This window comes from Saccopteryx leptura, chromosome 6 (assembly GCF_036850995.1).
Source record: "Saccopteryx leptura isolate mSacLep1 chromosome 6, mSacLep1_pri_phased_curated, whole genome shotgun sequence".
Taxonomy (NCBI): Eukaryota; Metazoa; Chordata; class Mammalia; order Chiroptera; family Emballonuridae; genus Saccopteryx; species Saccopteryx leptura.
In genome coordinates, this window is record NC_089508.1 from 35,725,797 (window position 1) to 35,739,764 (window position 13,968).

General features: G+C 42.5%; 1 protein-coding gene across 1 annotated transcript in view; it reads right to left on the bottom strand.

The window, feature by feature from the left end:
- Positions 1 to 13,968, bottom strand: part of FNTB (farnesyltransferase, CAAX box, subunit beta) — a 74,613-nt gene that overhangs the window by 18,923 nt on the left and 41,722 nt on the right. Inside the window, exons 5-7 of the mRNA XM_066388185.1 lie at positions 9,507 to 9,653; positions 9,320 to 9,403; positions 4,328 to 4,414 (exon numbers count right to left, since the gene is read on the bottom strand). Coding sequence (XP_066244282.1) covers positions 4,328 to 4,414; positions 9,320 to 9,403; positions 9,507 to 9,653 — 318 coding nt within the window. The remainder of the gene's footprint in view (positions 1 to 4,327; positions 4,415 to 9,319; positions 9,404 to 9,506; positions 9,654 to 13,968) is intronic.

Below are 13,968 nucleotides of genomic sequence, written 5' to 3' on the forward strand. Positions count from 1 at the left end.
TTAAACCAAATTCATTGGTTGCAAATTTATATCAGAATCAGTTAGACCTCCAGGTACCCAGCAGAAGGACTCAAACCCAGTGGAAGATGGGTGGTTTTAGGGAATCTAAAATCGAGGGTATCCAGAACAGCTGAGAGCAGGAAGGAGGCTCTGTACTGAACAGGGCATTAAGTAAGTCTACAATCAAAACACAAAAACCCCCAAACCCCTTTCCCTACAGTATTTCCAAAGCTGGCTGTCAAATTCACACTGCAACCTCCTGGAAGATTCCTCCCTAAGGAAACTCATATGCCCAAGGAAAAACCCCTACACATATTGCTATTTGAGAATTCCCCAGTGAATGGCTGGATCCCAGCCCACCCTGGCACACATAGCTCCCCATCAGATTTTAGCTCTTGACTCCTGATGTGAATACCAGACATCTGAGTTAAGTCTCCAGTATGAAACAAACAAAAGTAAATTGGAGGAAATAATGTAGGAAGCAGAGTAAGCTCCTTAAAGTTATACCTTTAGACAAAACATAATATAAAATAAAAACAGTGCAGATATAAAATAGTCCCAAAACAAGAACAGGAGAGTATATAAGAAAGAAGCATTCTTTGCTATAAATGAAGGGAAAATAAGCTCTGGAAATTTTTAAATAGAGTTGCTAAACTAAAAACAACAGAAGTATTAGAAGATGAAAGGTAAAGCAATCTCTGAGAAAGTACATAAGAAAAATTACGAGATGAAAAATAGGCAAAAAATGTTTGAAAAATTAGAATACCAACCCTACTTTATAGGATGTTATAAAAAGAGCAAACACAGAAAATGGAGAATAAATTATCAAAGAAATAATATAATACAGGTTCTTAGAACTAAAGTATATGCAATTCCAGATCAAAGATACCTCCTGGTTCCCAGCACAATGAATTTTTTTAAAATCCATATCTTGCTTCATCAGCATGAACTTTCCAAAGAACAAAAAGATTCTAAAAACATCTGGGGATGGAAAATGGGGTGGGACAAAGAGAAAGAGAAACAAATCAAAACCACAATGAATTGGGAATACAATGGCATTAGGAGGCTGGAAAGCACAGTGGTTGGAACATCACAATGTCTAAGCTACATTTCAAAAATTACTTGACATATGTAGAATCAGGAAAATATGACATACTCCAAGATACCCAGATGTTAAAATTACCATACAAGGCCCTGGCTGGTTGGTTCAGTGGTAGAGCATCAGCCCAGTGTGTAGATGTCCTGGGTTTGATTCTCAATCAGGGCACACAGGAGAAGCGACCATCTGCTTCTCCACTATCTCTCTCTCTCTCTCTCTCTCCCTCCTCCCCCACCCTGCAGCTATGGCTTGCTGGTTTGAGCACATCAGTTCCCAGGTGCTGAAGATGGCTCTGAGCCCCCGCCTCAGGCACTAAAAACAGCTCAGTTGTGAGCACAGCCCCAGATGAGCAAAGCATCAGCCCCAGATGGGGTTGGCTGGGTGGATCCCAGTCAGGGTGCGTGTGGGAGTCTGTCTCTCTATCTCCCCTCTTCTCACTTGGAAAAAAGAAAAAGAAAAAAAAATTATCACACAAGGATTTTAAAGCAGGTATTATAATTACATATTTACCTCAAAGATGAAAAATATACTTGAAAAGAATAAAAAGATGGGAAATTTCAACTGAGCAACAGAAAGTATAAAAAATAACTAAATGCATGCAGTTTAGCTCAAAAGCCTATACTCTCTTTGTTTGTTTTATTTATCCATTTTAGAGAGGAGAGAGAGAGGTAGAGAGAGAGACAGAGAGAGAGACAGGGGGGAGGAGCTGGAAGCATCAACTCCCATATGTGCCTTGACCAGGCAAGCCCAGGATTTTGAACCGGTGACCTCAGCATTTCCAGGTCGACGCTTTATCCACTGCACCACCACAGGTCAGGCAAAAGCCTATACTCTCAATCGCTAAACTATAGTTGCCCCACTATTGAGTATGACATACCAAGTCCTCAGTAAATTTAGTTGGTTATTATTATCAGCCTTTTTAACAAGGACACTGGAAGCCAGAAGATAATGGAGCAATGCTTAAAAATTCTGAAGGAATACAACTTACACAGTTTTCCAATTTAGAAATCTCTAACCAGATAAACTACCAATTGAATGTGAGACTAAAGACATATGTCAAGCCCTGGCCGGTTGGCTCAGTGGTAGAGCGTCGGCCTGGCGTGCGGGAGTCCGGGGTTCGATTCTCAGCCAGGGCACACAGGAGAGGCGCCCATCTGCCTCTCCACCCCTCCCCTCTCTCCTTCCTCTCTCTCTCTTCCCCTCCCGCAGCCAAGGCTCCATTGGAGCAAAGATGGCCCGGGCGCTGGGGATAGCTCCTTGGCCTCTGACCCAGGCGCTAGAGTGGCTCTGGTCGCGACAGAGCAACGCCCCGGAGGGGCAGAGCATCGCCCCCTGGTGGATGTGCCGGGTGGATCCCGGTTGGGCGCATGTGGGAGTCTATCTGACTGCCTCCCCGTTTCCAGCTTCAGAAAAAAAAAAAGATATATGTCAAACCCTTAAAAGTGTTTCACTATAACCAATGTTACCCCAATAAACAATTTAAAAAAATTTTAGTGTATCACCCAAGAGCTCTTTTAGAAGATCTATTAGAGTATGAGCTTTATTAAAATGAGTCAGTAAAACCAAGAGAAAAGGGGTGTCAACAAAAGAGAGAACTGAAGTGAATTCTGAGCTGGAGGAAAGCTCCTAGAGCCCGCTGCGCAGCAAGCTGACAGCAACCTGTGCGACCGGAGCGGAGCAGGCGGCAGGGGGCTCCAGCGCGGTAACTTAGAACACACGCATGCGCGCGCGCACGTACATACACATACACAAATACACACACAAGAGTCCACACATTACCAAAAGTGTTGAACTGCATTGAGAGTAATTTTATAGCTCTGTAAGAAATTTTGGGAATGAACTCATAATATATACATTAAAAAAAAAGAGGTACAGTAATGATTAATTCTAAGAAGATACAAAAAAGTAAATATGATCATAGTTATCATCTGGTTTCTCTGTAAATTATATTTTCATAGTAATAAGTACTACTTTGATGAAAATAAAAATAAAAAATATAACAATACACTTTGAATATCTTTCCTTCATATACATATGATCTACAATATCGTTTGTTTTTTTTTTTATGATGAAATATTGGAAGCATCCAGAAAAGTATAGGAAATAATACATAGAACATACATGTACCTAACAATTACCTTTAATTTAACCATGCACATTTCAGGGTTTTTTGTTTTTTAAGACAGAGAGAAAGGAAGAGGGGAAGGAGAAACAGAGAGAAGCATCAACTTGTTGTTCCACTTAGTTGTGCAGCCATTGACTGCTTCTCATGTGCCCTAACCAGGGCTCAAACTTGCAACCTTGGGATCAAGCCAGCGTGCTGGGGCTCCAGCAGGAGACCCCTGGCTTGAGTGGCAACCCTGGAATCCAACCTGCTACCTCAGCACTCCAGGAAGATTCTCTATCCACTGCACCACCAGCCACGGCCATTTCAGAGTTTTTAAAAATATATTTTAAATAAATAGACAATTATAGATACAGTTGAAGTCTTCCGTGGAGATGTGTAGCCCTCCCCTGATCACATTGCCTTTGCTGTCTCCTCAGATGTAACTACCATACTGAATTTGGTGTTTATCTTTCCCATGCATGTTTTTATATTATTGCATGTGATTCTTCCCATTACCAATACAGAATTGTTTTGAATATTTTTAAATTTTAAATAAATATGCTGATTGGTATGTTTTAACATCTCTTTTTACTCAACATTGTTTTTGAGATTTGTCCATATTGATACATGCAGCTCTTGTTCATTCATTTAATGGCTATATTATATTCCAGTGTGTCTATAACAAAACTTACCCATCCATCTCATGCTTATGAACATTTAGCCTGTTTCCAGCTTTTTGTTATTATAAACAAGTCCTACAATTGTCTCTTTCATGTATCTGGGCGAGAGTTTCTGCAGGAGTGGAATGATTGGGTCATCAGCAAGAGCTCCTTTGAGATATTACCAAATTGCTCTCCAAAGTTGTTAAATCCACTTAGACTCCTACCGTTACTGACTAACCAAGTTTTCGATCCTTGCCAATTTAAACTGTAATACAACATTAAAGAAAGTTTGGGAGAAAGAAAACTTTTAAAGTAATTTTGAAACACACAACTCTACAGTCTTAATACATCTCTTGTAATTTTATTTTCCCTTCCAGTCTTTTTTCATTTTCTTTATTTTTCAGAAGTCTTTGACCACCTGCTGTCTAAGAGGCCAGGACAAATCCCAGCTTCTCTCACCTTGCTATCCATTCAGCAGTGCCCTCAAAGAGGTCTGGAGTGATGATGTTGGTCAGGGAAGCTACCGAGGTGGCACAGTATGCACTTCTAGAAGGACAGAAATAGAGGGGAAAGTGTTAAGCTTTAGGGAAGAGCCTAAATAAGGCTCACTGAGCTTTGTGAGCAGATTGCACTCTTTGCCTGGTAAGCTGTAATCACCTCCTGTCCTCCCTCTTGGCACAGGGTCAGTCCTCCTGGGTCTCCAACTGAGAGGTTTGACATTCTATTTGGATAGAGTTGCTCACAGCATGGCTTCAGTGAAAGAACATGACATTCTATTCTCCCTACCTCCACATGGTCAAATCTACATCAGAGGAAATAACAGCCATATCAAGTCATATCAAAAGTGAATTTAACTCTTCTTTCAAAGACCCATCGTGTCTCCCAAAATTCCAGGGTGTCATTCAGGTATTTCTGGGATGCTCACTCCGTCAGATGTCAGTACTGTTTTAGATCCAGAATTTCTGTTTTTGGCATAGACACATTAAAGCTTAACTATATTTTTTCCTGTAATAAACACATTGCAAAGCAGGCCACCAGACCTTCATGGCTGCTTAGCTCAGAGAAGAATAGATGAGTCCATTCATACATCCCTTAGGCCTTAGAGGGAGAAAAAATCCTTTGATTTCAAGCACCTCACTTGAACACACACACATGTACACAAACGCTTTTAAATAAAAAAGAAAGAGCACTTTTTAAAAAGAATTTTAATGTTGTCTTACTTGATTGGGAAGAATTCTGCCAGCCCTAATTCTTCTCAGGACACATTTGTTTTAGCTTCACCCTCTATTATGGAACACGTCTACAGATTCTTTTCTTCCCTTCTATACAGTCTTTTCAAACAGCCAGCATCTCAGCTCTATTTTATGTTGAAGACAAAAATTCTAAATCTGCTTACAAACCCCTTTTCCCAGGCCTTTAAGAAATTATAAAGGGGAAGAATGAGAAGGGTCTAGTTTCCATATTATTCAGAATACGAAGTCCAACTTACTGAGGTATTCCAAAGAAATCTCTGCACCAGCTGCAAGCATCCTTATCCTACTAGCATTTTTACCAGCCTGCTCACGCTGGCCACAGGCACGGCAGAGGCAGGCATCAGAAGCATGCGAGAGTCCTGTGTGCCAAATGTGTATCATCTACCAAAAGCTAACTTCGAAGGTCTGATCTAATTTCCTTCAGGTCTTGAGCCTCTCAACAGGGTTCAAAAGTATTTGCTCTTGAATCCTAATGTAACCTCTGAGGTAGGGAGGCAGCCAACAATGCAGTTTGCTTCTCGTAAATGGAAGAACTGAGATGTGATGCCAGAAACCACTAACTAGTCCTAGATCTCACATTCAGACAGAAAGGGAACAATATACATCTTTTTGGTGCAGCCTCTTCCTCTCTCCCTCCATCCAGTCAGCACATCTCCCACATTTGGCCAGTGCTCTCCATCCACGCTGCTATCACCCAAATCCAAGCCACCATTACCTGGATCAATCTCCTGTCTGGTCTTCCTCCCTCCAGCCCTGGAACCAGAGGACTTTTACTAAAATACTACAATCTGTTCATTGCAACTAGGAAATTAATAATATACAGAACACGTTCATATCCAGTCCGATCACATTACCCCTACTCAGAACTTGTCAGTGGTTTCCCACTGCCCTTAAAATAAAATAAACTTCAGGGCCTCTCACCTGTTTCCCACTGGTCCTTCCAGCCCCAATTCTCCACTGCCCACCAGGCCCTCCATGCTTCAGTGACACTGAACTTCTTTCTCGAACACTCTAGGCTCCGTCAGGTAGGTATGTGATAAAATGCAAAGTGGTATTGCCAGGGTTTGTTTGCTTCTGCCTAACCATCTCAGGAAGTTTTAAAAAAGCTAAATTTCAAGACTAACATGTTTGTTTGGAATATCTAGAGAACAGAAATGAAAATGTAGTGTGACCTTGAAGAAGAAAAAAAATCTTTTAACTTTTTCCTTAAGAAGCAGCAACACAATACTGTATTGCTTTTACTCAATAGTTATATTGGCTTTGTTGGCCTATACAATGTTAAAAATAAGAGGCCCAAAATGGAGTCACTGATGCTAAACTTACAGTTTTGGCTCTACCAGAAATGGAATCTTAAACCCGTCAATCAGGAATCACTAGTTAGGTAATCTGCCTGATAAAAATCCTGCCATGCTCTAAAGGAAAGTAACCTTGCAATAACAAACCTGCTTTTTGCCTAGTATACCTTTCTTGTTCCTTCTGCCTATAAAAGTCTCTCAATTTATATAGCTCCTTTGAGCTCCTAGCTCTGCTAGGTTGGGTGCTGCCCAATTCAAATCAATTTTTGGTCAAACTCTTATAATTTTGAATGTGCTTCAGTTTATCCTTTAACAATAGATACTGAGATACTGTCAGATATTAAATATATATTTGGTCTTTTCCCCAGTTCCTGGCACAGAGCTTCTAAAACTCTTGAAATAGTTTGAGTTATAGGTGTGACAGGACAGTCTTTTATTTATAACAGTTCCCATTCAGCCAGACCTGAAGTCTCCTGGAAGGTGGGGCTGGTTGCCAGGGGCAGGACGATGTGACGAGAAGGTCAGAACGTTTGGCCCACTCTCCAGAGGAAAGGGGCTGGAGACTGGGTTAACCACCAATGACCGATGATTTCATCAGTCATGCCTACATAATGGAACCCCCATAAAAACCCTACATGAATGGGTTCGGGGAGCTTCTGGGTTGGTGAATGCATCCATGTGCCAGGTATGGGTGTGTGTGACACATTCCAACTTCATGGGGACAGAAGTCTTGTGCTCCGGAACCTTCAAACTTGCCCTATATACCTCTTCACCTGGCTGTTAATTTGTATCCTTTATAATACCCTTTAGAATGAATCAGTAATAGTAAAGTGTTTCCCTGAGTTCTGTAAGCCATTCCAGCAAATTACTGAACCCAAGGAGGGTGTCATGGGAACCCCCAATTATAGCCAAGTCATGCAGGAATGTGGATAACCTGGGGACACACTACTCGTGAGTGGCATTTGAAGTGGGGGCAGTCTTGTGGGACAGCCCTTAGCCTGTCCTGATGCTGGGTAGGTAGTGTCAGAATTGTTTAATGTGAAGAAGAAACACACACCCGTGGTGTCAGAAGAGTCATGAATGGAGAAACAGTTTTTCCGGTAGACACCTGAACTAATTTTTCAGTCTGAACAGATAGGTTACCGGTAAAAGAAAATCCTTTCCTAAAGGCTGCCCAGCTGCCTACCTGTATCTGTGCTGTACTGTATTTTAAGCTCAACAGCTGTCATTTTTTCTTCCCCTAGACCAGTGGTTCTCAAAGTGTGCGCCAGGGCGCACTGGTGTGCCCTAGAAGATTTCCAGGTGCGCCCTATGGTATTCCAGAGAAATATGTGCCTGTTGGGGACCAAAAACCAACAGGGTTTTTGGAGTTTAGATTTTTGGGAGACAGAGGTGTGGGGCTGTAAGCTGACAGTCTGCCCAACCCCCCACCTCACTTGCCTGATTAGGTTGCAAAAGGCTGTTAAGCTGTGGTGCTGGATTGTTTACACTACCCCCATGTTCCCCAGAAAGACTGGAGGCAAGTTTCTTCTATCCTTTGTTTGGTGTAAAGTTAAGATGATATGTATGGTGGGGGTTTTCTGCACTCAACACAATTAAGAGTAAAAAGAGAGAAATTCTTCAATGTATTGATGAGGAAATGAGAATTTGCCTTTTAAATATATCCCCAAATATTGAAAAAATTGCTAGGACACATCAGGCTCATGTTTCTCATAAACACAAGAATGAAAAAACTTAACACATTTGTGCCAGCACCTGCCGAATTTACTAAATCTTACTAAGAATGTTATCTATATATATAAAAAGATAACTTTTTTGTTGTTTTTATATTTTGTAACCCCTCTTTTTTATAAATTCTAAAAAGCATAACTCAAAAAATATAACATAAAAATGTTTTTAATGTCAGAATAAATTTAATTTTGTCGTATTTATTTCATTTAATTACCATAAAAGCACACTTGGACTTTATATTTTTTCTTTAATATTTGACTTGTTATAACACATTTCTCAGAAATTTGTATATAGTGTGCCTATAATTATTTGTAGAATTTTAAATGCACCCCGACTTCAAAAAGTTTGAGAACCACTGCCCTAGACTTTCAAACAAATGGTGAAGCCAGCATATTAACTAACTCATGTAGAAGCAAACATATTTACAAATAGGCAGTAAGATGGCTTTGATAGAGAAACCTCATAAAAATGTGTTTCTCAGACGAAGTAATAAGAATTTGGTATAAAATCTCAACGATCCACTGCCATAGAGAAATGGCTTATTCAATGAGTCCTATGCTTCATAAGCAATCATCTACCAGGTGAGTAAGCTACATGCTAGGTCCATCAGACACCTCTTGAGTTAAATAAATGTTGTGCCAGCGGGTTCCAATCAGTTAACGCACGTCTATGTCACTGCACCCCACCTGCCTGAAGGGTGTCTGCACCTCCCAAAGCCATTCTCACACAGGTGCTGAGCACCGTCATGATTTCATCAAGTCCTTTCAGAAAGCATTTACTAAGTTGCTACTGGGCTTTCTTCTCCCTTCCTATTCCAGAAAGATGAAAGAGTATATGACACTGCATGGTTATTACATACTATGATACAGTATATCATTTTATAGCAGATAAATGTATTTTTTAACTTTTAAAACAAGAGCAGTTGATTTTGTTTCTGTCTTACTTATATTTTGATATTCACATGAAAGGAATCAAGTGCTCTTTTGCACTGAGGACATCGGTATCGTCTCTGCAACGCTTGTGATGCTGTGTCACCAACACGTCATTCTGCGTGTCATTCTGTGACAAGGCAGCAGCTCTACCATGTTGTTCCTTGGGGTTGGCATCTCTAATGGCACATGAGCTCTAGAACCTACTGGCACAGCAGCAGCCTGAGGAGAAACCCCACTCACCTCACGTCCACCTCACCTCCCACATGCATGAGGAAAGAGCCATCAGGTTGCTTCAGAGAATACAAATACTGCAGGAGCTTCTCTCTGAGAAACGGATGGGAGAGAGGCAGGAGACGGCGACGGTCAGTGCGGCGGCACCAGGCAGGGGGCCCTTCTGCGTTTCCCTCACTGCTGGCTTTGGCTGTACCTGTTAATGACGTCGTAGGCCTCCTCGGTGCCAATGATGCACAGTGCATTGACTGCCGCATACGTGGGTGCCAAGTGTGGGTACTGGCCAGGGCCCCCTCCAAAGCCACCGTCTGGGCTCTGACACAGCTCCAGGAATCGACACACACTAGGTACACAGCCAAAGGGAAAAGCAGTCAGAGAGCGTTCATTTCAAAACACAAATTCCACCCGAGTCCATGCCTTTCCAAATGTTCCCCCTTGCCCCCAAGAGAAAGCTCTCCTCCCACCTATTGACTATATATTAAAAATAGTTAACCCCTGCAGAAGGCCTAGCTCTCTACACCCTGCTATCGCCAGCATCGTACGCCCTCCCACGGGAGTGGTGTACTGAAGCACTCGCCCAGTCGTGAGGCGAGAACAGAAGGCCAGGCAGAAACAGCCTTTCGTGGAGCTGGGGGAACTGTCGAGCTTCTTGACCAAATCCTCCCCATACTGTTCATTCTGGCGCTCAACTGTTTCTCTTCCTCCTACCCACCTGGCTCTCGATCCGTCACCTGGGTCTACCAAGCACATTTAAAGAGATGCCTTCCCATTCCCATTGCCACCTAAGCCCCCAGTGGGTTTTATTTTTTTACTTCTTTAACTGATTTTTTTATTTCTTTAACTGACAAGAAACAAGCTTTCATAGAGTGTGCGTCCACGGTTAGGAGAACCACGCTCACCTCAACTGTGAAATCTTAAGCATTGCTGACTCATGGCTCAGAATGCATCACAGTCTGTGGGGTCAAGAATTGTTCTTCACACTAATCCCCAGAAGCTCCAGTTCCCTCACTGAGAGAAACCGATCAGTGAGGGCTGGTCCCCAAGCCCCCGCCCCCAAACTGGCATCAGTTTGCCAGAAAGTTATAATCTTGCTTCAGGTGAAACCAAGAAAGCCCCTATCCAACCAGTGTCCTCTGAAGTTCACCAGAAAGGTAAGTCCTGGCTATCAAGTTGCTTCTCCACAACTCAGCTGGGATCACAGGCTTCCTATGAGGACGGACCTCCACTTAGGAGAACAAACTACAAATCTGCGTCCTTCTAGTGCTCAGGCAGCCTCCCTCTCCTGAGCTCATTCTTTCTTATCTACGGCTGCCAGCGAGACCGCAGAGAGCCGAGATAATCTCCACTAAGACTCAGTTTATTAGTGCTTTCCCACAGCACACTTGATTTCAGATCTCCCATTATCGGGGCAGGGATGGCAATAGAGAACGCTCCTGACTTGCTATTGGAGTCCTGAAATGGTCACGGGTCAAAAACAGCACCCATTAAATTCTACTTGCACCTAAAATTTTACTGTAAGAAACAAGGATTGAAACTGAAGATGAAAATCAGAGGAGGAAAACAGTCTTGTGTTTAATAGCAATTACTTTTCATAGGGGAAATGAGTTTGTTCCTCGCATATTTCCCAAACCATCCTTGATTTTTATCGCATTTCCCAGAAACAAATAGCTAATAAACACTTGTCCTTACAAAAGCTGGCTGCACTAGTGTCTGAAAAGTGTCCTAGGTCACAAGATTTTAGCTGATATAAAACTTAGCACATTGAAGAGGAAAGAAAAAAAAAAGAGTCACTTAGTTATCCCTTTCCCAGCTCCTAAAGATAGAACCATGCCAAAGGCAACCCTCATGACCTTGTAGCCTAAAGTCTGGAATGAGCTGGGATCGGAATGTACCAGACGCCTCTAAATCATCCCTCCACGCCAGCCGCCATCAGACACGCTGCGTCTGTCGTGGGGCTATGCAGGGGCACAGGGTTGGCCTCTTCTTGACTCTCAGACACTTCCACATAATGGAACATTCTGATCCAGAGGCCTGCACCTTGAGGAACTGACAAACTGACCATGAAGCTAGCAGCTGTCATCAGCAGAATTCTTAGCAATTCTGAAAACTAAAGTGTGAATAACACTTCACTCTATCAAAAGGGGGAGTAAAACTTACCTTAGAGACCAGAAATTTATCAACTAACATTTTGTAAAAAAACAAGTATTCATAAAATATTCACTTAGTCATATGACTAAAAGATCTCGTGGATCAATTTTCTTTCAAGTCAGCAAGGCATTTCATTCTAGATCACATGACAATTACCAACGAAGTGGGAAACTCTCTCCGAGATTGGGGATTTTCAAACCCAAAGCGTGTGTATCAGGGTCATTGGAGAGCTCGCTAAGAGCACACAGACACAGGTAGCTGAAGCAGGAGAGCCTGGGCCTCTGTAGTTTTATCAAAGTCCCAGGTGATCTGGATACACACAAAGTATGAGCAATGCAAATTTTTGCTGGGCAATTAGCTCCTTGGTCACACAAGCCACACGGCAACAGCTATATGTCACCAGTGGCTACCACAAAAAAAAAACCCAGAATATTTCCATTATCATAGAAAGTTCTAGCAGTGGTCCCCAACCCCCGGGCTGTGGACCGGTACCGGTCCGTGGGCCATTTGGTACTGGTCTGCAGAGAAAGAATAAATAACTTACATTATTTCTGCTTTATTTATATCTAAGTCTGAACGATGTTTTATTTTTTAAAAATGACCAGATTCCCTCTGTTACATCCGTCTAAGACTCACTCTTGATGCTTGCCTCGGTCACGTGATACATTTATCCGTCCCACCCTAAAGGCCGGTCCGTGAAAATATTTTCTGACATTAAACCGGTCCGTGGCCCAAAAAAGGTTGGGGACCACTGTTCTATTGGACACCACTGCTCTATCATTCAACTATTAAAGAGTATGTAAAACTTGTAAGAGGATCAAGTTCAAAGCAAGAGAATGAAAGATTTACTGTCAGCCTTATAAGGAGTTTACTCAGACTGTCAGGTGATAGATGAGGGCTGACCTAATATGGTTGATTCTGGACACCATTGTCATCAGTTTGAATGAAGAACTCAACAGCATGCACAGTGATAATACAAATGAGCAGTCCGCTGTGAGAATTAAAGTAGACTAATATAAAACAAATCAGAAGCCCAGAAGAATAAAACAAATGAAATAGGTACAAGTGGCAATATAAATACTTAGGGACAGCAGGAGGGGAAGAGTAAAGGGTATAAATATAAGATGGGGAAGGACTAGAAATACAGCAGAAAAAGAACCAGAGGATAGGGTCCATGAGTGGTGAACAATAACAAAAATGCCAGCTAAAAGCATAATAAACACAGTATGGGTCAGAACTGTGTCTGGCTCAAGCAGGAAGTTCAGATTAAAGTTGTAAAAACGGCTATATATAAACATTATTAAAAGACTTACTATTACAGGCAACCACAATAGAAAGCTACCCAGCAACACACCTCAAAATACAAAAGGTAATTATACAAACCTTCTGGTAAATAAACAAAAACTGAAGCGAATCTATAGCAAGATTTTAGGTTAGATGTAAGAAAAACTTCAGCACCAGAATAGGTTACCACAGATAGACTTAAGGTCCGGAATAAGTTACAGAGATTATAGCTTTGGAAATAGGAACGGTCATCCGTGAGCAGAATGGCTCAGGAGTAGATGCAAAGGCAAGATGAATGAGTTGACATCAAGCTTTTTCTAGTACTCAATCTTTACATTTCAAACTGTAAAACAGCTTCAGCTTAATACTGCAAGGGAGAGGACAACTCCTTCCCTGGGCCGATACAGCAACGAGCAGGAGAAAGCCAGACAGGCTCACTGGTTGATTCCAGGAGGGCCAGGGCTGCCTATCGAGTGACGGGTTCTGACTCTTCCTCAAGCAGCGGCTGTCCTCGGGTCGCTGCTGTTTTGGATGTGTGATCAGGTCGAAGTTGGTTATTTTACATCAGGGTGTCTCCACCTTGGTGCTGTCGACATATTGGGCCAGCTAGTTCTTGGCTGTGGGGGCTGTCCTGGGCGAATATTCAGTAGCATCCCTGGCCTCCACCCACTAGATGCCAGGTGCTGCTGACCAAAGTAAATAAATAAATAATGCCCAGAAGATAAATGACTTATCCTCACTAAATGGTTTTTAAAAAAATCATACTTGCCCTGGCCGATTGGCTCAGTGGTAGAGTGTCGGCCTGGCGTGCAGGAGTCCTGGGTTCGATTCCCAGCCAGGGCACACAGGAGAAGTGCCCATCTGCTTCTCCACCCCTCCCCCTCTCCTTCCTCTCTGTCTCTCTCTTCCCCTCCCGCAGCCAAGGCTCCATTGGAGCAAAGTTGGCCTGGGCGCTGAGGATGGCTCCATGGCCTCTGCCTCAGGCACTAGAATGGCTCTGGTCACAACAGAGCAATGCCCCAGATGGACAGAGCATCACCCCCTGGTGGGCATGCCGGGTGGATCCCAGTCGGGCGCATGCGGGAGTCTGTCTGTCTCCCCATTTCCAGCTTCAGAAAAATACAAAAAAAACCCAAAAAATCATACTTAAATTAAAAAAAAAAATTTTAAGACTTTATTCATTTTAGAGAGGATAGAGAAAGGTAAAGCAAGAGAGAGAGAGAGAA